Below are 26,284 nucleotides of genomic sequence, written 5' to 3' on the forward strand. Positions count from 1 at the left end.
AAGGGTAAAGAATGGTGTTCCTAGCCTCTGTTCACCAGAGGATGGAGATGGATGGCAGGAGAGAGATCACTCGATCATTGCCTGTTAGCTTCACTCCTTCTGGGGCACCTGGCATTGGCCACTGTCAGTAGACAGATACTGGGCTAGATGGACTTTTGGTCTGACCCGGTACGGCTGTTCTTATGTTAGTTCTTATTGTGGCAAGACTTCCATGGAGATCAATGGGCCAAACCCTCAAACCAGTTTAAATAGCCCCACACTACTTTGTACTGGGCACTGGGTCAACCATTTCAGAGGATGATGGGAGGGTGGAGAGGACAACAGTTCTGTGGTGGCCATTTTAAGGCAGCAACCAAGCAGTGGTGCATGAGGGATACAGTAGAATAAGTGGATCCAAGCAGACAAGAGGGGGACAAAGAAGCAGCTGTCTGGCCAGCATGTATTTAACAGCTGTGAAAAGAAAGGGTTGCCACACAGTAGAAGAGCGATAGCCTTTCAAACTAAATGGCATACCAGAACTATTTTGAATATTATGAAGGACCTTTGGGTCTATGAATACTCATTGGGTAGATAGGACACTGGATAGTTAAGTTCAGTGAAGGAGGAAAAGAGGAGATCTACTTCTGTTTGGGGACAGTGAATACATGCAAAGATCAGAATTTAAGAGCATATCTAGGGTGACCAGGTGTCCCAATTTTATAGGGACAGTCCCAATATTTGGGGCTTTGTCTTATATAGGCACCTATTACCCTCCCACCCCCTGTCCTGATTTTTCACACTTGCTGTCTGGTCACCCTAGGCATATCCCTGACCCTTTTCGTCCCTTCCTCCTACTGGGGCTTAGGAGCTACTGTAAGTGCATGGCTTCCATGGGAACATATGTCCAACTTTGTTTCACAACTTTACATGTAAATTTATGGGAAACAAATCTGTACAATTCAACCTCCACTTTCCCAGTCACAGGGAACCATACGAAGTGGAAGTTATTCAACGCAGCTCTGATACTGCACATTAAAAAGTGTAAGATTCCAAGACACACAAAGTTCCCCAGCAGTCAATCCACATAAAATAAAAAAACAACGCAAAACAAATAGAAAAGAAAAATGAAATCACACTGTACATTCTGACAGGGTAAAAGAAAAAGGAAGAGTTTTAAAAAACTATACAATCATTTATGTTATACATATCATTAAATATGTAAATTAATTTGTTTCAAGAGCAAAAATTGACCTAATCATTTTATAAGAAATACATCTATGGAATCAGATGCAACAAAATATAAGAAGTAGCTCTTATAGATATTGAGTAGCTACTATTTATTGAACTATGTATTGGCAATATTAAATACTAACAACTACTCAAAGTACATTGTTTGGAATATCAAAAAGAAAATGGTTGACATAAAAGATTAAAAGCCTGGAAAATTTGTTCCCTTATCCCCACGTATAAGGCTTTGCCAAGAGAGAACAAAATGCATATATAACCACTAAAAAAATGTTTGCTTCCTTCAAAACAGAAAGCAGCCAAAGATTTTTTTTTATCCTCCAAATTTTAGAAAGAGAGAAAAGGACTGACTACCCATCCTGGGACCCTGTATGTCAAATTTCAGCATAGAAACATTTTTCTCCAAGTTATAAATGGCTGAGAATAGAAGTTTAAACTAAGCCTTAATCATAGCATTATAATCCTCTTAAAATAACCATAATTGTAAACAAATAGAATAATAAACCTTCAAATTAAATAAACAGCTCCAGAGCTGCCACAGAATTTCCCGGCGTGAGTATTGGTTTCTATGGACTTCAGCAGCAAGTATATCATTCTGCTGATTATCTGAATGTCGTCCGCTGCTCAGACAGTATCCCTGGCCTTCTGCTGCCTGTGTGGCACAGAAAATCATAGAAACCTGTTGCTGATTTAGGCTTTTAGAGCTTTATTTAGCCAACTAAATTGGAAAGGAGAAACACATTCCAGCTACACATTAGCAATAAATTCCAGTTTCATATGTTTTATATTTCCAGGCATTTGTCTTGTGCAATCACAGGGTTCAGCTTTGCCATTTAGTCATCACTAAATATCAGGGCAACCTAACATATCCTTCTAACAATGAGTGCCAAAAGCAGAGTTATATGGTACCCCCTCAATTCCTTTTTTAATTAAAGGAGCTTGCTTTCTTCACAGGCCACAAAAAGACTCCAATACAAACAGACCACAACAAGGCCACCTAAACAAATATTGCTGAAGTTGTTTGATACTGAGCAGCCCAGAAAAATGTAAGGTGATGATGATGAAGGGTAGTTGACTAATGAGCTAATGAAGTTGACACAAATAAGCCTATATTTATTACTTTTGTCCAGATTTCTTCTTGATTTCCTATTGTCCTATTGAAAATGGTTAGAAATTTTGCATTCATATTTATTATCAGGAGCTCGTGTGAGCTCATGGAAAAGTATTAAATTAGATATTTCAGGGCATTATTGGAGGAAATTAAGCATATTCAACTCTTCACAGACTGAATATTTGCTAAGGGAATTTCCAGGAGTATTGAAAAGTTCTAAGACTTCCATAGTCATTTCCATTCATCGCTCAACTATAACTTCACATATGATAACAATTATTAGACTGCAGCAAGACAGTTTAAAATAAAAAACAAACCAGATCAAACATGATATAATTAAATGGCTAATTCATTCAACAGATTCACAACGGTAACCTCAAAATGTAAAATACCAATGCTGGGTTAACATCCTAAAAGACCCTGGTTTGTTGATTTATTTATATTCATATATACATAGTAGGGCTTCAACAAAGTCAACATAAGCAAGTTAAAAACACAAATGATAATGGATAAATAATCAGGAAGATTGACAATTTAGATTTAAAAGCTACAATTGAAACTGCTAATTGAAAACCCAGAGGATAGAATTTCATTACAGAGCCTTCAAATGGGCAAATGTCTGACATGCTGAGATACCAAATGGTAGAGACTGGCAAAGTGACTGCAAGTCAGGGGTTTAATGCACTGGAGCACTTATGAGAATCAGCTCTTAATGATAATATGATTCTGAAGAGTTAAGAACATTAATAATCTGAATCAAAACTATAAACTTCAAGCCATACATTCAGCCTACATTTTTGGTGGCGCTGATGTAAGTAACTAGAAGACAGGACGGGGGGATGAAGACCCAGCAAATCAGCACCTCCCATCCATCTCAACTCAGATCCGGCCCCCCAGATCAGCTCCTGCCACCACACAACTGCAGTCACCATCAACTTTCCACATGTGAGAAGGGCAACAAGTCAAAGGCCAGCATTTAAGCAACAGGTCCTAAGGGTTAGTGCAATGCACTTGATTGTAATTCCTGTTCCTTGTCTTTTTTCTGGGGCAACAAACATGCTTCTGATGGCCTTTCAGAGCAATACAAAATCAGAAAAGAACTCTGGTAAGGTGGATTCTTGGCCACCCATACCGTATCAATTTTTGCTGCCTGAAGCTGGATTTTCAGCAGATATTCCTTACACTGAAAACTCAGTTTGTTCTGAAGGTGATCTCATGGTATCAGATGCCATCAGGTGGTTGAGGGACATCTACATAGAACACATCACTGGACATCAGCAATACCAGGAGGGATGAGCTGGAGTGCCGATGAGAAGCGCAGTCAGGAAAGTAACAAATACTTTCCTCATGGGTTGTATTTTCTAAATGGACAACCTACCTAATTCTCAATTACTGAGGGATAATCTCTACTCACTGTTATATTTTGCTTTCCACGACCAAATCTCTGTACAACTTTTCATGAGTGATGTATCCAAGTATTTGGATTCTAATATCTAAATCTGTTCACCTAAATTTGGGTTATTGCTGATTATGTACTCTGTGTATCATATGACTTTAAAAAACAAACTTTGTATTTGTGGATAATCTAAGAACTATACCCAGATGTACAGACACTCTTTTCTCAACCTATGTATTCTATAATTTTTTTAACATTAGCTTTAATAAAATTTTTAATTCTATTATAAGGCTAAGATTGCATTTTTATTTACTAGGTAAATCTGATTTGATCTGTTTGCTATCACTTATAATCACTTAAAATCTATCTTTCTGTAGTTAATAAACTTGTTTAGTGTTTTATCTTAACCAGTGTGTTTTTGAGTAAAGTATTAAGGAATCTTAGCTCTCTTCACAAAGGTTGTTGCATATCTTCCCCACATGGAGGAGGGAGAGAACTATATTTAATGAGCTTGCACTGTAGTGATCCCTGTGCAGTGCAAGATGGTATAATTCTAGGTTTATACTCCAATAGGAGTGCAAGCTTGGGGACCTGGGAAATTGGCTGGTGTCTTCAGTGTCAGTCCATGAGTGGCTTAGGTAAACCACTCAGGTGACTCAGTTGGGTGTGTGGGGCCATCTGCTGTTGTGTTGTTGTGTTGGATGATAACAGAACTCAGAGGGGGCTGGCAGAGCAGAGAGAGAGGCCAACCCAGCTGAATAGTTAGGGGGCACAGTGGTTCAACAGCTTCCAGGCTTCACTCCAGGGGCACATACTATCACAAGGATATTTAGGGAAGAAGTTCGCAGAAGTTTCTAAGTAGAAATGCCAGGTTGAGAAATGGCCAGTGCTGAAGAAGCTAAGGAACCACCTCTGGCCCACTGCATCCAGCAGTGTCCATCTGATGCTTTCAGTTGTTCTTGACAGCATGCTACCCTTCTGATGCTGCACCTTTTCATGACTTTGACCCACTCTGTGGTGCAGGAAAAAAGATGATGCATAAGACATGAAGTGAGATTAAACTTAAATAATAAGGCAGTTTCCAAGCAATGAGTGAAGGCATTTTTGGAGTGTGTAGGCCTCTGTCCAGAAATAATACAGTGGACTTAGGTCTGACAGCAAAATAGAATTATGTAAGTTATACAAATACAGTTCCCCTCATAAAAAAGAGAATTATGTGAAGCAAAATACACTACTAACTCATTTCCCACTAACACAGAGAATTACAAAGATACGTGCAGGCCTTTTTCTCAGCATAATACCCTGTAGGCCTTAGTAATATGTAACAAGAGATCTCATATATTAGCAAAACAAATAAGCAGCTTCCATTTATAAAAAAGACAATTTCTGTCAGGCCAAATATAAAATAAAACAAAAGAATTACAGGAGGTAATAGATCCACAAAAGTCTGACTTGCAGGAGTCACACAAATAACTAGGTAAAAGTGTCTTGTCAACTCCCCCAGTATTTTACTTTACACTTGGTCAGAAAGATATCATCTCTACTGTAGCTTCTCTGATAAACTAGCTGAATTTTTTTTTCTTGTGAGCTTGGCTGAACCTCCGAATCACATGGAATACACTCAGCCACTCAGAGGTGAAGACAAAACATTATGGGGCTTCCAACCTGTGACTTGCCTCACAATAACCTATCCCAGTAAGTCAGACTAGAATTATAAATATGCCACAAACAGTTCATGAGCAACTAGAAAAAAATGTATGGGCAGCTAGAACAGAAAGAAAAAAGGGACAAACAATGCATAAAGCTCAAGAGCACAATCTCTAGTGAAACACTACTGGTTTTGGATTACATTCTAACTTGAAGCAGGGCTAATTGTGAGTATTTTTGTGGTTCTAACCAAACCATAGCACAGCACTTCTCAGCACTCTGAGTGAGCAGAGCAGTAAAGTGAACTTGACAAATTCTCAGAAGCACTATGCATCAGTGTCAAACCTTTCATTCATTCAGTGGAGTAATGTTTAGAAAAAGTCCTGGTATGCTCTGCCAATTTATATCCACTTTCTTCCATTGCATCGAGTACCTAGGAACCATGGTGTATCAAAACATATAATATAGTGTATAGAGCTGAAAACACTAAAGGATTATAAAGTATATTCTGTTTCAATATATTTGAAAATTCTGTGTATTCATAATCCATAAAATTCAGCATTGGCTATAGAACCTCAGAGAACCTGAAAACTTTCTATTGTTGTTTTTGTATTTCCCTCTAAATGTGACTAAAAGTATTCACATAAGTACTTAGGCAACTAAACCCCAGACTCAGACACTTAACTCTCCCGTTTAGGCATGTAAGTCTCAGTTTTGGCTCCACTGCATTGCACAAAATTCCCACCGAGCCCTGTAGGAACCTAAGCGCACCTGGAGTCTATGTTTTTCAAAGTAAAAGCTCCCTAGGTGAACCTATTTCTGCCTCTAGACATGCGCACTACTGCCTCCCTCTAGGTGTCTAGCTTATGCTCCAAAGCAATCCACAACCCAGGGGCAGTCAGGCATTTGGCTATCTAAGTGACATGTGGGGACCAATCCTGTAGGCATGTTCAGAGGGTGCCTACCGTATTGGATCCCATTCAAAACCTGTGAGGAGGAAGAGAGGGCGTTCCCCACCTTATAACTTTTAAGTGGTTAGAGCACTCGCCTGCGATGTGGGAGACCCAGGTTCATTTCTTCTCCCTCTGCCAGAGGGGAAGAAAGAATTTGAATGGGGATCTCCCATCTTGCAGGAGAGAGCTCTTATTACCGAACTATGGGATACTCTGATGTGCGTCTCCCTCAGTCTCTCCTGCTGAAGCTGTTCCACTGTGGATTAAATCATGAAAGAGTGAGTGGGTTTGGATGACTGGACCCAGGGTCTCACACCTCCCAGGTGGGTACCCCCGCCAATGGCCTACAGACTCATTCCAGTTTTTAATATTTCTCGCTTGCTGTCTGACTATTTAAGTATTTATTCACAGTGGAACAGTGATGGGAGGTGGGAGAAGAGAGCACATGAGACAGCGCGCTTACAAGCAAGCAGGAATGATGTTTGTTCAAATTTTTTCTCCCCTATGGCAAAGAAAGGGATTTGAATCTGTGTCTCCCACATCCCACAAGATGGCACCAATCACTCAGCTAAATGTTATAAGGTGGGCACCTCCACTCTGGCCATTTTGTGTGGAGAGACGCAAGCACCTAACTCCTTCCCACAAGAAATCACTAGGTGCCTAAGCAACCTATCTCCACGTGGATTTCTGAGTAGAACTAGGTGCCTGCCTGCAGCCTGGACCTAGGCACTTATATCTGAGAGCATGGAGGGGCTTCACATACACCCCTCTGGTCAGCATCTCCCATTGGCAAGCTTAGGCAACTCCACCATGGTGTGCTGGCTTTTTGTGCAATGCATTCTTAGGCATCTCTCTCTTCCCATGCTTTGTATAGGGAGCCTAGGTATTTAAGTCAGTACTTTGGATCACAGTGTTATTCTTGGATTTTGTAGGGTCCTAAATGTTAGGCTAGGGATCAGCAACCTTCGGCACGTGGCTCGCCAGGGTAAGCACCCTGGTGGGCTGGGCTGGTTTGTTTACTTGCCCCGTCCGCAGGTTTGGCCGATCGCGGCTCCCACTGGCCGCGGTTCACTGCTCCAGGCCAATGGGGTGGCAGGAAGCAGCGGCCAGCACATCCCTCACCCGCGTCACTTTCCACAGCTCCCATTGGCCTGGAGCAGCGAACAGTGGCCAGTGGGAGCCACGATCGGCCAAACCTGCGGATGCAGCAGGTAAACAAACCAGCCCAGCCTGCAAGGGTGATTACCTCGGCAGGTTGTGTGCCAAAGGTTGCCGATCCCTGCGTTAGGCCCTGCAACGCTCAGCTTTGTAATGCCTCAGTCCATTTGTGGAGCCTACCCTAACTAAGCGAAGACTATTTCTTAACTTCTCACTCTAGAAAAACTGTGATGAAAAACAAGAGGGTTAATTTCACTTTTACAAGCCTCACAAGCACCTACTTTTTAAAATCCTTTACTTGTTTCTATAAATTATCTAAAGCCTCAATCTCTGGTTGCACTATATAATGAGCCCCACACCACAGATTACAAATGTTACATTTCAGAGCTACCTGTAATGTTAACATCAGCTGAAGAACGAACCATGCTTTGAATCCCTCCTCCATGTTTAATTAAAAGGATAAAAATGAGTTCTAATGATGCTTAGGCTTAGCATAATTATAAGGTCTACCAACTCCTTATTCATTTTTTTAAATAAGTGTAGTGTTAAACGTGCTTCTCTGACACTCTGCAAAACAGAATGCTATTCCCACAGCCCCAAAGATTAAACAGATGTTCATTCTTGTTTCCTCATCCATCACCTCCCTTTTCAAGTTCAGAAGAAGTGAACCAGGTTAAGAATTCTGGCATTATTTTCTACTATATTACTGCCATGTGAAGTCATATGTTGGATGTGACTCAGAAACAAATATTTTAGCTGCACACTTTATACAGGCTACACTCTTGTTTCATGGTGACCTCACAACATCATGTCCCTTTCTGACCAAAAGCCACAATTATCACCACTCCTTTGTAAAGAGAGTTTTCAGTTGGGCTTCTCCACTGCATACATCTGGTGCAGAATGCAGCAACACCTGGTCACAGGACCATATTACACCTGGCGTATGCTGTTTAAAGTAGTTGCATGTAAAGTGGTAGGATTACTTTAAGCTGGCGCTATTTTTTTTGTTTGTTTGTTTCTTTCTTAAAAACTTTAAATAGGGACAGACCAGGAGGAGATATCGACCTAGATACTTACCTTGGTAGGTATCTGTATTGTGATAGTATTGCCATTTTCAGAGGTTCCAACATCATATCATGAGTCAGAATAAGATTAAAAATTTGCTGCAGCTGCTCTTTGAGCTAGCTTCCAGAGGACATCTGCCTCCACCCATCCTTTACTATTTTAAAAGTTAAAAAGTAAAACAACAAACTAATTCCAGGATATATTCCTGATGAAGTCTTTGCTTCAGATCGTATTGAGAAAAAGAGTTATTCCATGCTTTACCTCCCAATTTCAAACCACACACAAGTAATAATGTAATACAAGTAAACTCTGACTGATGATCACACCTGAGATCTAGACCAGTAGAAATTTATTTACTGGAGACTTTTTGTTCAGATGAACTAGTTTAAAGCTAAATTTCCAGGCAAATTTATTGTGGCCAGCAGCTTGCATAAGGACTTAGTTAAGAAACAGTAAATATTCACAGATTTGATATAAATGTAGAGTAGTTATTTTATGTATTTACATTAATGTTTTAGAGCCTGATTCTCCTCTCACATACAGTGATGTACATCAAGAGTAACTCAACTGAAGTCAATGGAGTTACACTGGAATAAATGTATAAAGAGCTTCAGGCCCTCACAACATCTTTCTCTGGGGTAAGCAGATGCTTATTTACAAATTTCAACAACGTAAATTACACAAAGCTTCCTATAGCAAGTAGTATTAATCAAAGCCACTACGGCACGTGCTAGAAATATTAGCAACCACTTTGTCAGGGTACACAAAATATATCCACTAGCAGCTATTTAAATCAATTCATTTTATGACTGTGCCCTCAAATTTGCTAAATGTAAGCTCTGGTATACCACCAAGAGAAGAAAGAGCCAAAGGTGTTTGCCTTCCACTGACTTCCCTGCTACCTGTCTTCAAAGTCAGTCCACAGGAACTGACCATGGACAGCTGGTGAACTGGCTATTTGGGAAGGCTAGCCCTCGGCCCCTCCCCTTCTGCCCAAGGCCCCTTCCCTTTCCCTCCCACTCCCCCTCCTGTTCTGCCCCTCCTTCCCCGAAGGAGCCCAGAACATGCCTACTGTGGCCCCCAGCCCCAGCGCCGGGCGGCACAGCCGCAGCACCCCAGTGTGCCGGGCAGCCAGGTGGCGTGACCACAGTGCCAGGCAAGCAGCACGGCCCGAGCACCAGCGGCCCCATTCCCCATAGCAGGCTGGCCAGCTCCAGCCCCAGGCTCAGCCCGATCCAGCCTGGGCCAGGGCAGAACATGGAGAATGGCAGGAGGGGCCTGACGGCAGAGCATGGGTGGGGCCACGCCTGGCTGTTTGGGGAGGTACAGCCTCCCCCAGCCTATGATACCCGCTGCCCGTGGAACTGATAGCAAGCCCCCCAGTAGTAATGACAAGGCAGAGAATGAAGAGCAGCTCTTAAGGGCTTTCAAAATTATCACCAATACTTTAAATTCCACCTTGTGACAAACCAGTGCAGATGTTTGAGTACACAAGTTAGCTGCTTTTAGTGGCCTGTGCTACACAGGAAGCAGGCAACTGTGTTTTATAGTCATGGATGCACTTGGATTGTTTTCAAGAGAATGATTGAGTAAATGTATTATTGCAGTTTAGCCTGGGGGTGACAAAGACAAAGACAACCCTAACAAGGTCTGCATTAGAAAGAACTCATAGATGATATAAGGGACTACAGACTGTATTAAAATTGAAATATATATTTTCAGCAGTTGGTGCATTACCTCTTCCTATTCCCCTAAATGTTTCCCCTCACTAATAAGCAGCATTTCTTCCTTAACCAAGTTGAGCTGCAGCCACTTTCATCCACATCCCTATCTTGGTCAGAGACTGAAAAAGTTATTAGATTCTGCCATCTGTGATTGAATAAAAGGATACACAAAACTGAGAATCAACAGCATACTGATGACAATTAGCCAAAATCTCCCACAATTTCCCCCACTATTATTTACAGTACATAATGCTATTGGTGTGCATGGTGCTTTACAGGCAAGAAAGACGACAAAAATCTAGAAGACAGAAGCAACAGTGCCCTTCCATACACATCGGAAAGGGTATCGATTTCACAAGCTCTCACACGTGAGAGCCCTCAAAGAGGATGACCAATTGTCAGGCACCACCTCTTGATATCTCAAAGGGAAAAATGAACACACTGAAGAGCCACTCCATCCACCCCATCAGATCCCAGAGATGAGTCAATTATATCTCATGGTCAATGGCACTGGAAGTTGTTGATACATCTAATGAATTCAGCATGGACACCTTACTTTAGTACATAGTCACGTTAATGTCCAAAGATAGCAAAAGTCTAATGTCCATTTACTTAAGCATGTTTGGCACCTTGTGTGCCAGCATAGCTTGTAAGCTGTACAGGTCACCATTAACAAAACAATTCACATCTGCCAACTGTTACCACAGTTATTTCCTAGTCTGAAATGTAAGGGGGAAACAGCGGTATCTTGAACACCATAATGTTTTCAGAACAGGAGAATGATGACATTTCTAAATGGTGACTTTGCGAGCCACCAATAATGAATCAACTATGTGATGTGGCTGTGAAAAAGGTGAATATCATTTTTAGGTGTATAAACAGGAGTGCTGTATGTAAAACATGGGAGGTAATTGTCCTGATCTACTCGGCACTGGTGAAGCCTCAGCTGGAGTACTATGGCCAGTTCTGGATACTACACTTTAGGAAAGATGTGGACAAATTGGAGAGTCCAGGGGAAAGCAATAAAAATGATACGAGGAAAGGTTAAAAAAACAGGGCATGTTTAGTCTTGAGAAAAGAAGACTGAGAGGGGACCTGAGTAACAGTCTTCAAGTGCATTAAAGACTGTTTTAAAGAAGACTGTAATCAACTATTCTCCATGCCCACTCCAGGTAAGACAAGGAGAAATGAGCTCAATCTGCATCAAGGGAGATTTAGGTTACAAATTAGAAACAAATTTCTAACAAAGAGTAGTTCAGCTCTGGAACAGGCTTCCAAGGAAGGATGTGGAATTCCCATCACTGGAGGTTTTAAAAAACAGGTTGGACCAGCACCTGATAGGGATGGTCTAGGTCCACAGGAAGCTGGAATTTAGGACTTCGGAAACTGCCTCCCAGCCCTTCATTTCTGCGATTCTATGGTTCTACGTGTAAGCACATTCAGTGAAAATGTTTTGCTGCCTTTTTAATTGTTAATCATTAGGGTTAGTTGAAAATTTTCTAAGTTTGCAATTTTAATTATTTTCTGCAGTCAAAATTTGAAATCTTTGAATAAAAGGACAACACCAACAATTTTTTTGTGAAAAGTATATCCAATATTTTTATCAGCTCTACTAACAATTATCCATTTTACATTATATTAGTTGGTAAATAGATTCATAACTGTATTTGAGATTACTGTTGCATTGGGTAAATTATTGTATTGTTAAAGAAAATAGCACAACATTTAAAAAAATGACCTGTAACATTTTTAATCAGCTAAACCCAGGTGAATCCGGGGGGAAAGGAGCCCAGAGAGGGGTGGAGGTAGCAGGGAGAGGCTGGGACTAGAGCCTGGAGAGGGAAACTGAGACTGTGATGTTCATGGAAGACTGGCTTTGAAGGGCGATTGGGACTGGTAGCCAGGAGGGGCAGAGAAATCTAGGGATGGTTGCACCAGGAGACTGGGACAGGGGTGGGGAGACTGAAACTGGCTAGAAAACATATGTGGTCATGTAATTAAAGATTATACCATAATGCATTTGCACAAGGAGACTGAATTAAGGTTGCACAGGCAACCTTAAACTTGGGCAGCAAAGCCAAGTTATTACTAATTAAAGATCTTTGTCTGGATTCTCAGGTACACCATGATGTGCATCTCAGGGTGGGGGAATCCAAAGATGGCATTATGCCACCTTTCCTTTTCCTGCAGTCTTGGTAGCCAGGAGTCCGCTTGATGCTAACACTGTTCTAAATTCTGCTGGTTGGTAACAGCAGTTACATCAGCAAGGATCAGTAGAGCACATGGCACTCCAACCATGCCCTGTGCTACTCTCAAAATGCCCTGAAATTCCCCTTATGCCAGGAGATTGGAGAGGAGCCACGAGACAGCTTCACATTGTCTGGAGATTTCTCTATGCATGGGGGATCGCCAGATGGCTGTTTGTACCTTTCAGGCACAAAAGAGACAGAGCAGGGCCAAGGAAATTCCCAGTCCTATCTTTCTCTCTCATATTAATAAATTCATCATCCAAGCTGATTTTCTTTATATGAACCCAACATGCAGTTCTCAATTCCCACTACGTTTTCACGTTTTTATAAATTCTGCTGGGATCAGCTATGAATTCTGTTATATCTTTTTCCTAATCCTTATGTTTCACATAATATACCTTCATCACTTACCTTCCTCACCCTGATTTCTCACGTACTAACACCTATAGTTAATCACATTTTGAATACTTGAATTAAAATTAAACCCTAAAGCCACTTATAGTTCCTTTCCAGATGCTGCTGTTGATTATTTCCCTATGGGTTCCATCTAACATTCCATGAGTGTCCTCTGGCACTTCAGACCACATCCCTTGTATTCAAAAGTTTTTAAGCTTTTTCCCCCTAAGAAACTCATAAAATAACACCTTTATTTCCATACAAAACAGCTAACATCTGTGGTCAAAAACATCCAAACAAAGAAGAAATTTCTACCCAGTATAGTTTCATGTTGATATACCTTTTAGCCATTTTTCATATGCAATTAATCAATTTCTTTCTCCCCAGAACTACTAAGAACCAGTCTCTTTCATGTGAATATTTAATATGGACAATAACTTCAGATGAAGCATCACAATTCAAGTAGATTTCAATAATTCACATCCTCCTCCCCATATAAAGTAAATCTCTACTAAGCAAGGGAATCATCTAAAGAGATGTATAAGCTACCACAAAATACTTTCATAAAGTACAATTTTTCTTCATATCAACTGCAGTTTCTTTGGTATCTTTTGTATCAGCACCAGAATTTTCTCTGTGTACAGGACTGAAATCTTAATCAAATATGAATTACTATGTCTGACCCCAGTCCAAGTTTTAAAAGTCGCTAGTTGATCACTCCCAACTATATGACTTTATGATTAAAAAGTAACCTTTAAAAATCACCGTTGAAATCATTGTTAGTGAAATGTTTATCATGCAAAGTTCCTCAAGTTTTCAGGACAGAAGGTTATTACTTTTGAGGGAGACACTGGTGTTCAGATCTGTCTTGGCAGTCCATCGATCCGATGATGACAAATCTGTGCAGATCATCCATTGTTGGTCTCATGGTGTGCCCTCTAATGACTATACAAGCCAATTCTAGAGGTGCACATTTTGCTGCAGATGGTGCATGGGAAGTTGGGTTGTGCACTGCTGGTGCTTTGTGACGTTGTTTGCGTGCCTCTTGTAGACGCCGGCAGCGGTCTTCCTCAAAGGTGATGAAGATATTTCTGACTGTTGCATGCCACTGTGTTCTGTCGCTGGCGGCGTCCTCAAGGTCCCTAGGTTTGATACTGCTGTACTGCAGATTGGCTTTGATGGTGTCGTTGTAACATTTCCGTGGATGACCTATATGCTGGATGCCCTGGGAGAGCTCACCATACAGAAGCTGGCAGGGGATTCTGTTGGCATCCATGCGGCTGACATGACTGGTCCAATGTAGTTGTGACTTCATGATCATCATTTCGATGCTTGTCATCTGGGCTCTCTCGAGGACCTCAAGATTGGGCACTTTGTCTTGCCAGCGGATCTTCATGATGTTGTGGAGGCAGCGTATGTGGAATGCTTCGAGCTGCTTGATGTGACGCCCATATAGTGTCCATGTTTCGCACCCGTACAAAAGAGATGAAAGAACAACAGCTCTGTACACAAGCAGTTTTGTTGACATCCGGATGCTGTGGTGGTTTAAAACTTTGACACGCAGACAGCCAAGTGCCTGGCTTGCTTTGGATATTCGTGCATTGATCTCATTATCTGGATCAAATGCTTCTGTCCCGAGTATCTCTATTGACGGCACTCAGCTTAAAGTAGTGGAGAACTTTAAATATCTGGGTAGTGTCATAGCCAGTGATGGATCACTGGATAATGAGATCAACACACGAATATCAGATCTGCACTCTGTACCAAACTGCTGGAAAATAAATACTCAGATGCTGCCTCAGAATCTCATATTTAATACACTGTTGATTATCTATTCACAATCTGCTTTGCCACCCTCATATCATAAGATAGAAAATATAATGTTCCACTACTGAACTTTTTAAATGTAATGCCTTCACAGCACTTTGAGACCCCTGAATAAAAGGCACTATACAAATGGAAAGCATTTATACAATGGTAATATATATTTCCCCTTTTACTGTATAGCCAACATGCTAATTAAGCTTTATTGTTATTTAACAGAACATAAAACAGTCTGATTTTATCATAGAATTACTGGTCTATAGAGACTATTATCTCACAAGAATGGCCAAATAAGCCCATAAATTAAATCAAAGCATATATATTTTACTGATTTTTTTCTGTGCAATTAGATGTTCTGATAGAACCTTTCCATATAAATTCAGATGTGATGGACTGTCTCTATGACTCTCCAAACCAGTATTTTCCTGTTTCATTATTTCCTCCAGATTAGTAGAGTTACTTTCAGTAAACTAAACAGTACCACTTCTAATACTTAAGTACGTGGCTTGAAAAATGTTCTTTCATTATAATGCAGACATGTCAATGTCCTCATGAGCATTGTGATGAGTACATGGGCACTGTCTATTATTTCAAATACACTTTTCAAATCCTCCTGAGCAAATATACAAAATCCCACACCCTCTTTAATACAGATCGTCTGTCTCTTAGTTTTTTTTTCAGCATACACCTGGGAGAAGAAGAATGTTAAAGAAAATAGTGGACCTTTGTTAAATGGGGAAGGGAACTAAATGATGGAGGACCCAACAAGGCCTGAAGTTCTAAATTACTACTTCTCTGAAGACCCCTACAGTTTCCTTAAACTTAACTCCTTCTATAGTAGACAAACTGTGACAGAATGCTAGCTGTAGAAGCCTGATCACTAAGGGAACTGCAAACAGAGCCAATTACAGGATTAATTGGAGACAATTAACATGTTATGGTGAGATTGGTGATACTTGGGGACAATGAGGTAATTAGCCCAATAAGGGAAGATATACAATTAGCAGGATGTAAGGGAGGAGCTCAGAAAGTGAGCTGGGTGTAGGAGAGAAAGCTGGATAGAAGGCTCCTTATGACACGTACAGATCCCCACAAAGAGGGTAAGGGTCAGATGGCGAGGAGGGCATCCTCCCCTAGGAGGCAATAAAAAAGGTCTCAGACAAAATAAAGAGGGAAGATATGTGACACAGTGCTACTGTAGCACCCTGGTCATTTAGGGAATTGCATAAACAGAGAAGATTACTGGCTTAATTGGAGGCAATTAACCTGTTATTGTGAGATTGTTGACACTTGGGGCAATGACTGGGCTAATGAGGTAATTAGCTCAATAAGGGAATTGCTGAGTGTAGGAGAGAAAGCTGGGTGGAACACCTGTACTGTGTTCTGTGATGGTAGGAATCTAAAGATTAAGGATACACATGGGGAAAAGAAGTGGACTATGTGATATTGTGAGTAAGAGAAAACCCAAACAGGTCAGGCAGCACAGCACACCAGGTAGCTGAAGGAGCGCCCTGTGACACACATCAAAGACTCTAGATTACTCTCAGCTTCTACAGTTGGCTACTTCAAAGCACCACCAACTTGACAGAAAATATTTATGCTGTGAAATAGCAAAAAAAAAAAAAAAAAGGGGGGGGGTCATTTCAAGCTTTACCTTTGGATTGTATCTAAAATCCATTTTCTACCTGTTCACATGAAAACTGAAATTTAGCCACAAGGCCTAGATATATAATGAATCCTTTAGCCTGCACAGACAGCCAGCTGCATCACCAAAAAAGTGGTGTCATTCTATTTCCTCCAATGGCTGCAAAATCTTTTAGCCGTGAAACCCAGGGTAAAATGAGTCAGTGACCTCAATCACCTTGGGATTTCCTACCTCGTCTGCCATGCATCAAAGGCTCCATCACTTATGAATCAAGTTCATTAGAAAGAGAGAGGCAGGTCATTAATAGTGATCTTTATTATTACTCTTTTGAGTCACCTACTTGTCATTGCCATATTAAATACAGTACCAAATGCTGATTAAGCAAAATTTCTTTCTCATAAGATAAGTAAGACATAACAAAATGTTGCTTGAGGGCACCACTCTGTCTGGACAGTTGCCAATTCTTACTGTAGATAATATAGCTTATAAACTTTCCCAGTTGAACCCATAGCTATTCTTATTCATAGCAAGAAGAGAAATGAATGCCAGGAGAATCATGGCTTATCATCACTTCTGAAACACTCATATGGGACCAAATACGGCTGCTTTGGAAGTCAGTGGCAAAACTTATATTTACTTCAATGATAATCCAATTTGGCTGTGAATGACTGTGGGCAGGGTCACTTAGCGTATGTCTACACTATGAAATTAGGTCAAATTTATAGAAGTCAGTTTTTAGAAATCGTTTTTATACAGTTGATTGTGTGTGTCCCCACACAAAAAACTCTTAAGTACATTAAGTCGGCGGACTGCGTCCACAGTACCGAGACCAGCATCAATTTCCGGAGTGTTGCACTGTGGGTAGCTGTGAGTAGCTATCCCACAGTCTCCGCTGCCCATTGGGATTCTGTGTTGAGATCCCAGTGCCTGATAGGGCAAAAACAGTGTCGCAGGTGGTTCTGGGTACATGTCATCAAACCCCCTCTCCCTAGCTCCCTTCCTCCCTCCGTGAAAGCAACAGCAGACAATCATTTCACGCCTTTTTTCCTGGGTTATCTGAGCAGATGACATACCACGGCAAGCATGGAGCCCGCTCAGCTCACCATCACCGTACGTCTCCTGAGTGCTACCAGACGTGGGACTGCATTGCTACACAGCAGCAGCTCATTGCCTTTTGGCAGCAGATGGTGCATTACAATTGGTAGCCATTGTCGTCATATTCCTCGGTGCTCTTTTAACCAACCTCGTGAGATCAGTCAGGGGTGCCTGGGCAGATATGGGAGTGACTCAGCCAGGTCATTCCCATCTTCTGCCGAGCACCCAGGAGATGACGATGGCTAGCAGTCATACTGCACTGTCTGCTGCCCGCCTAAGATGTAAAAGATAGATGGATCAAAACAAGAAATTGACCCGATTTGTTTTGTGAAATCAATGGCCTGTTAACCCAGGGTTTTGAGTTCAATCCTTGAGGGGGTCATCCTGTGTGACAGTTGTTTGTGTTTCTCCTTGATGCAAAGCTACCCCTTTTGTTAATTTTAATTCCTTGTAAGCCATGTTATCAGTTGCCCCTCCCTCCATCTGAGCAACAGGAGATAATTGTTTCACGCAAAACCAGGTGAGGAGGCGACGGCAGTACGGTGACAAGAGGGACATGGTCATGGCATTCTCATAAAGTATGGGCTGGGCAATGTGCCCCGGCCATGTGCACATCATGCTGATGAGCTCTGCAAACACACTGGCCAAACAGGAAATGAAATTCAAAAGTTCACAGGCCTTTTCCTGTCTACCTAGCCAGTGCATCTGAGTTGAGAGCGCTGTCCAGAGCGGTCACAATGGAGCACTCTGGGATAGCTCCCAGAGGCCAATACCGTCGAATTGCATCCACACTATCCCAAATTTGACCCAGCAAGGCTGATTTCAGCGTAAATCCCCTCATCGGAGGTGGAGTAAAGAAATCAATTTAAAGAGCCCTTTAAGTTGAAAAAACGGGCTTTGTCGTGTGGACAGGTCCAGGCTTAAATTGAGGTAATGCTGCTAAATTCGACCTAAAGTCATAGTGCAGACCAGGCCTTAATTTCAATGTGCCTCAGTCAAGCCACATAGAAAATTGAGTGAAAAGAAAGATTTCAAGCTGCCCCAATGTTTTAGTGCAATGAATTGCCATGGGGGTGTTTCTGAAATCAGGCTCTTTCTCCTTGGGCTGGAAAGAGAGAAAACAAAGATCACTTTTGCCTGCGAGTACTCTCAGAGAGAGGCAGAGGTGCAACAGATCAAAAGACAGGATATTATCAAAAATACAGATGACGGGGTCCGAGTTAAAATTTCCTGTGTGTTTTTTTTTAATTCCCAAATTTACAAAGCATTATCTATAAAATTCTTTACAGTGTTGCTAGCTATATTATATAGTCCTGAAGCCAGCTAATAATCTTTATGTAATATAAATCTGTAACTGCTAAAATGTTTCAGTTATCGTTCCTCTATTTCCAACAAACTAGCATAAAAGAGCTAAGTTGATGACTCCACTGAGGCAAACTTTCTTGCAATTTATTATCAGGCTTTTAATATCACACATCCTGTTTGGCATCTTCAGCCTCCTTGTTCCTTAGTTTTTCCAAGTCTTATTCTCTCTCTTTTTACCTCTCCACCCCAACCCCGTCCACGAACATCATTATGCTCTTATTTCACAGCATGAAATCTATCACGCTTAGTCTACTGGCTTGAGCCTGAAATTATGCAGGCAAAATTTCATTGGCTTCTAGGCAAGTTTTGCCTGAATCAGGAGGGATTAACGTAAGGAAGAGTGGAGAAAAGTATAGCTCCCCCCTCCTTTGCATAAAGCAGAAAGCTCATTGTCTACTCCTTTCTTGGGTCCCAATTCTAGAAAACACCTAACCATGTACTTAAATACATTCCTATCCAGGAAAGTAGCATGGGTGGGATTTTCAAAAGCATTCAGCATTGGCCTAACCTTACTACTACTGAAATCTAAAGGAGTCTTTAAAATGTACTATTTGAGTGTCAGAATGAGTTAAAGGCATGAATGAAATTATTACACTTATCAATTCAGAAGTCATCCAGAGACATTTAAGAAGATATGGGACCCTAATCTGAGTCTGAATTGGGCTACAATTTCATTTTTAAATGTTATGTTTTTTCCTGTAATGTTTATATGGTAGTCCATTGTAAAGGTTTTATTTGGTTTACCTATGTATTAACATTGTTTGATACTTTTATAGGTACTTCTGCGATTCTATATTTTTTTAAAACTGTGCAGAAATGATTATGCTTGGAAATCTGTAACAAACCAAGATCCCAATCTGACACTGCACCCAACTGACTTCAAAAGGATCTTACACAGGTGCAGGGGGACTTGCATGGTCGAAGCCCAAATCTGGTCGAGGTTTCTTAATAGCCAATCCTTCAATTTTATTGTAGACAAAATTCATTTGGAAGTCAGCAGAAGTTCTGCCTGCTTTGGGAATTTAGAACTGGTACATAAGATAAAAGAACTCTGAGCTACGAAATTAATATCCTCTATAAAATATTGAACTCATTAAACAATTGGAAATATGGTTGCCTTTAAAAATATGCAAGAACAAAAAGAATTCTCTGGTACGAAGACAAAAAACATCTGGCTTCTTTCTCTCTCATGGAAACACACTTATTATGCAATTTTCAGTAGATCAAATCATCTGAATGCAAAGCATGATATATCCATTGTGTATAATAACTGTTAAAAATAATGACTGTTTGTAGTAGCTTTGACAGCATTATTTTATAATTCTTCTTGAAATAAATAAATAAATAAATGAACAAATCCCAAAATAATCTAAATAAATATTCACAATTACAGGCTACTTTAGATCTCAGCTGTTACGATCTCACATGTCACCTCTCCAACACTTCAAGGAGAAGTTAGTAAAATTCTGGTTAATTTTGGTTTCCACCTATAGGAAAAGCTCCTATAGGTAAAGGTGGTAAACCCTAATGCAACTCTGCATGCTGTACCTGAGGAAAAGGCAAATCATACAAACCTATCTGGCAATCAAAGAGCTGTGCAGGTAGAATGAAACTAGACTATCCTTTCACAATTTTTATGCTGACCAATTACCAGCCCCAAATAGCAAGTGGTAGTTAATGTCAATGTATGCTGCTTGCCAAATTTACATTGATTCTAGTTTGCTCATTCATGGGTTTAGTTTCTCTTTAGGCAGTATATTTAGGAGATTTCTGACTTTGGTTAAAAAATTATCATCAAATGCTAGTATATAATAAAAGCCAGAACTAAACTACCAAAACTCAGATACCAATTTCCATCTCCAGGGCCAAATTTTCAGAAACACAGCATCTCAGATTGAGGGAAATTGAGATTGCAGTCCTATGCATTTAGTCTAATTACTTTTAAAGTTATAGAAGACCACACCAGTATCAGCAGTTCTGTGCTCTGGCTCCATAGTCACAAGACTGATGACTACCTGTAGCTTTAAAAACAATTATAACCCCTCAATGAGGAACATCGATCCTCTTCCACCCTGGGGTTCCCTACAATTGTATTATTGACAGAAAGACTCGATAAGCCTCAGCACCCCCATCTAGTTGACTAGATGGCTCCAAATCTGTGATAACATCTCTCAAGAACAGCACCTATAAGGAGCCTTTAGATATGGGTAGTTACTGTAAGCCATTCAAATGGCCACAGAACAGCCAGGTTTGGCGTACATCATATGGAGTTCTGTATTTGGCCCGGATTCACCTTTGCTTTTTCTTGGACACATCTTTCCTTCAAGGCAAAATTTATACAGCCCCTATCTGCTATGAACCAAACAAATCCTAGTCAAACCATCACAGCACACAAAGTAGTCTTAGGTTTGTATTTGCCCATCAGAAACAAGAGACAAGATGAGTGAAGTAATATACTTTATTGGACCAAATTCAGTTGGTGATAGAGACAAGCTATTCAGTTCTGTATGTGCTAAAACATCACTCCATACATCAGAAATAAATAAGTGGCCTACTCTTACGTAAGCACTAGCACTGTAGTACAAGATGCATTGACTTAAACTAACAGAAACTGGACATTCATATTAAAGTTCAAACTTTGTTTTCAACAAATTCTAATTTGCCAGTCTATTGTAGTAGGTATAACAATTTAATCAAAACATGGATCCGGAATTGACTTAAATTTTGTCAATTTCAAATTATTTAAATGTCCAGCTTTTCCTATAAATGTAAATTCTCACATACCTAATTTTGTAAAATCTGCATCAGAACCGTTAATAATAATTTATAGTAAGGTAGTGGTCAGGGGCCTCAGTCTAGATTGGGGCCCCATGGTAGGTGATTGTAATCTCTTCAGGTGAGGTACTATCTAAATCAACAGAAAATGCAACAAGTGAGGGTTAACAAACAAAGGAAGGGAACAGGAGTGGGAAGATGAGGTAACTGTAACAGGAACATGGAGTTATGTAAACTAGCTATGTGTGCAATAGTTTGTTCTAAGTAAATTAATATTTATGTATAAGATACAAGTAAACAAATAAAACAGATATTAGTAAATTCTATGGGCCCTATGCCTAGCCATTAATCCATTCACTCTCCCAGATCTTAGTTCCTCTAACAAGACTACGTTACTCTAGGTCAGAAATGGCTGCAGGGATATACTATCATGTCCCCCCTCAGTCTTCTCTTCGCCAGAATACACAAACCCAATTTTTTTCAGTATTTTCCCATAGGTCATGTTTTCAAGACTTTCTCCAATTTGTCCACATCTTTCCTGAAGTGTGGTGCCCAAAATTGGACACAATACTCCAGTTGAGGCCTTATCAGTGCTGAGTAGAGTGGAAGAATTACATCTCATGTCTTGCTTACAACACTCCTGCTAATACATTTTAGAATGTTGTTCACTTTTTTTGCAATGATATTACTTGTTGACTCATATTTAGTTTGTGATCCACTATAATCCCCAGATCTTTGTTTGCTGTACTCTTTCTTAATCGGTCATTTCCCATTTTGTATTTGTACAATTGATTACTGCTTCCTAAGTGTGGTGCTTTGCCTTATTAAATGTCATCCTATTTATTTCAGACCACATCTCCAGTTTGTCAAGATCATTTTGAATTTTAATCCTGCCCTCCAAAGCCTTGCCACACCTCCCAGCCAATCATTTGCATACTTTATAAATATACTCTGTATGTCATTATCAAACTGTTTATGAAGATATTGAACAGAACCGGACCCAGTACAGATCCCTCTGGGACTCCACTCGATATGTCCTTCCAGCTTGACTGCGATAACTGTTCTCTGAGTATAGTTTTCCAACCAGTCGCGTACCCACCATATAGTAGGTTAAGCTAGGCTATATCTCTTAGTTTGCTTATAAGGTCACGTGAGACGGCATCAGATGCATTATTGAAATCCAGATATATCACATCTACTGCTTCCTCCCTATCCATAGGGCTTGTTACTCTGCCAAAAGAAGGATATTAAGTTGGTTTGATATGATTTATTCTTGACAAATCAATGCTGTTAGGTATCACCTTATTATCTTCTACTTATAAACTGACTGCTTGATTATTTGCTCCATTACCTTTTTGGGTACCAAAATTAAGCTGACTGGTCTATAATTCCCCAGGTTGTCCTTATTCCCTCTCTTCATAGATACGTACTAGCTATTTTCCAGGCATCTGGGATCTTTCCCATCCTCCACAAGATAGGTCTGTATCTTCCCTTCACCTCCTTCCTTCAAGTCCCTGATTATGCTGTGTCCCTGTCCTCATCTCCACTCCACTTAACCCACAACTCCACTATCTCTGTCCCTTTCCTCACTCTCTCCCTCAGGATCTCTGCTCACTTATGTCTGCCAGTGTCTGAGAGAAGTAGACTCCTTGGCAGGCTCCTGGTCACTGCCTCCCCATAGATGTTACTCGCATGGCTGGCTGTTCTGTGGGCCACCACAGTTAGTCAGGGGTGGCAGGCGGAGAAGTAATAGGCCCTTCCAAAGGAGCTGCCTCACGTTCCCCACTCTCAGGCAGTAGCAGCAGGAGCTTCCTGCTGTGCAGATGGAGACTGCAGACAGCCACAACCGCTTCTGTTCCTCTGGTCTGCATCATGGCGCCCCCCAGCCTAAATCTCTACTCACACACCACTGCACAGGCCGAAGAGTGAGGAAAAGCAGTTCATACAGGACTCCAGCCACTACTTAGGGCAAGTCTATGCTACAAAAATAAGTTGACATTAGTTACGTCGAATTACAGCCACCGCAGTAATTAGACTGCTTTTGCGTGTCCACATTATGCTCCTTATGTCAGCAGTGCACAGCCTCATCAGGGGCACTTGCACTGATTTAACTGTCAGTGTGGGGCACTATGGGATGGCTTCTGAAAGGCAGCAACAGTCGATGTAAGCAACGCAGAGTCTACACTGCCACTGTGTCAACCTAATTACATCGACTTAACCACTATACCTCGTGTGACGGTGGAGTTATTAAGTCAGTGTAGTAGGCAAGTTAATCGGTGGGAGTTACATTTTAGTGTAGACACTTAAAGAGTAAGGTCGATGTAAGCTGCTTACATGTAAGTCTGAACAAACAAAGCTATAGAAATTAAAACTAGGGTCACCAACACTCCAGGATTGCCCTGGAGTCTCCAGGAATTAAAGATTAATCTTCAATTAAAGGTAATGTCATGTGATGACACTTCTAGGAATTCATCCAGCCAAAGTTGGTAACCTTAACTAAAACTGAAAGGGCAAAATTGGTAGCATGGCTGTTCAAAAGTAGTTGCCATAGTAGATGTCTTCCACCTACAGTTTTACAGGAATTGTTCCACTTTGGGGGGAGTCTATAAATGGAGGGGAGGGATTTTTTTAAAAAAGGAAATCCTCAAGGATTGTCTTTTTCCCCTATATAGTGCCACCACCACCCTGAAAGGACACTGAATATGTTTAGCAATGATGTTAATAAAAGGACCGTAATTTAAAATACCAAATCAATAATAAACAAATGACCAAACAATCTTATACGTGCTTCCCTGGTAGGCAGTCTGGGACTACTAATAGGCACATTTCTAGGGGCCTTCAATGTCTCACCTATTGAATTTAATTTTCCTCTTTAGATTACTTAAAACTTTGCTGTGAGGGTTGAAATGCTGCAGGCTGAGTGCAGCAGGAGAGTGATCGGAAGGCAAGGGCGGTGGGCAGGAGCAGGTGTAATAGCAGCTGGCTGGGAGTGGGGACAGTAGGCAGTGCCCAGAGGACAGGAAGGACACACAGGAGAGGCAGCAGGCAAGGGAATGGGGGTGGGAGAAGACAGCAGGCTGAAGAGTGGGGGTGGGAGGGGGCTGCACACTGAGGAGTGGGGATAGGAGGAGACAGCAGCGGGGGGGTCAGGAGTCACACAGGTGAGTGGGTGTTAGGTAAGCAAGGCAGAGGAGTGGGCATGGAAGAGGACAGCAGGCAGATGGGTGGGTGTGGGAGAGGGCTGCACACTGAAGAGTGGGGACAGGAGGAGACAGCAGCGGGGGGGTCAGGAGTCACACAGGTGAGTGATGTTAGGTAAGCAAGGCAGAGGAGTGGGCATGGAAGAGGGCAACAGGCAGATGGGCAGGTGTGGGAGGGAGCTGCAGGCTGGGGAGTGGGGCTGAAAAGAGGCAGCAGTGGGGGGTCAGGAGTCACACAGGTGAGTGGGTGTTAGGTAAGCAAGGCAGCGGAGTGGGCATGGAAGAGGGCAGGAGGTAGATGGGTGGATGTGGGAGGGGGCTGCAGGCTGGGGAGAGGGGGCGACAGGTGGGAGGTCAAGTGGGAGGGGGCGGCAGGCAGGTAAGGGATGGAGGCTGTTGCTGGAGAACGCGCCCTGGCAGCCCATGGATGCTGCAGCTCCTCCCGCCCCGGCTCCTTCCCTCCCTGCCCGCCTCAGGCCCGGCTGGCGGCGGTACCTGCTCGGGATGCAGAGCAGGCGGCGGCGCGGCCGGCTCCCCGATCCAGAGCTGCTCCTTGAGGAGGTGCTGATAGCTGAGGCAGTGCTTCAGCGCGGACGGCACCGTGCCCATGGCCCAGCCCCGGGGCGCTCGTTCTGCGCCTGCCGCCCGGCCGCAAGGTCACCGCATCCCCCCACGCCGCCGCCCGGAGCCGGGCCGGACCCGGCGCCCGCCGCAGCCAGTGGCTAGAGCCCGGGCCTGAGGAGCGCGTGTGATTGGCGGAGAGCGGGGGAATCCTGCATCCCCGCCTCGCCCGCTCCCGATGCTGCTGCGGCAACAGCCTCCCGCGTTTGGCAGCATTGCCACCAGGGAGTAGGCTCCGGCCAGCCGCGGCGGTCCCTGCACCTCGTGCTACCCAGGAGTATAGGACAACTGGAAACCGCCCGCCTACACAGTCCCTCGCTGTGCAGCCTGCAGGCGGGGAGACCCAGCGTTTCCATCCAGGCACACGGGAACTGTCTCCGCCCCCGGTCTTCACAGCCTTGCGGCCTTAGTGAACACGTTGTAGAGGAGCCAGCTGCCGACCTTCAGATAGTTTTGGGGGTGCTCAGTGCTAGGACTTTGGGTACAGACCCATCGCTCTTCCATATCAAGCATGGAAATGGGATGGGAACAGGCCGGTAAGATATTACGCCAGACCTCTAGAGCTGTAATAAGAAGAATACAACAGAGAACCTGATTAGTCAGGGCCCAAGTCTGCATTCCTTGCACACCCGGCCTTTCAAATGAGATTAGGGGGAACTTGGGCTGTGCAAAGGACCTCAGGAATCAGGTACTGAAGGATATATGTAGAAACAGGGCAACCAGCTACTCTTAATTATACAATTAATTATAAGATCTTTAAAATTACCTGGAAATTTTCTTTGACAGAGTTACAATACAACAGCAGGGGAACTGGGAGATGAGCAGGAGCATATTAT

At 42.2% G+C, this 26,284-nt stretch overlaps 1 protein-coding gene across 3 annotated transcripts in view; it reads right to left on the reverse strand.

Moving 5' to 3' along the window:
• HMGCLL1 (3-hydroxy-3-methylglutaryl-CoA lyase like 1) overlaps window positions 1–25,702 on the reverse strand; it is a 95,814-nt gene extending 70,112 nt beyond the window's left edge. For all 3 annotated transcript variants that reach the window (XM_032771110.1, XM_032771111.1, XM_032771109.1), the window contains exon 1: window positions 25,323–25,702. In XM_032771110.1, coding sequence (XP_032627001.1) covers window positions 25,323–25,436 — 114 coding nt within the window. In that variant the 5' untranslated portion in view covers window positions 25,437–25,702. The remainder of the gene's footprint in view (window positions 1–25,322) is intronic.
• Window positions 25,703–26,284: the final 582 nt, after the last annotated feature.

The sequence above is a fragment of the Chelonoidis abingdonii genome, chromosome 3 (assembly GCF_003597395.2).
Source record: "Chelonoidis abingdonii isolate Lonesome George chromosome 3, CheloAbing_2.0, whole genome shotgun sequence".
Classification (NCBI taxonomy): domain Eukaryota; kingdom Metazoa; phylum Chordata; order Testudines; family Testudinidae; genus Chelonoidis; species Chelonoidis abingdonii.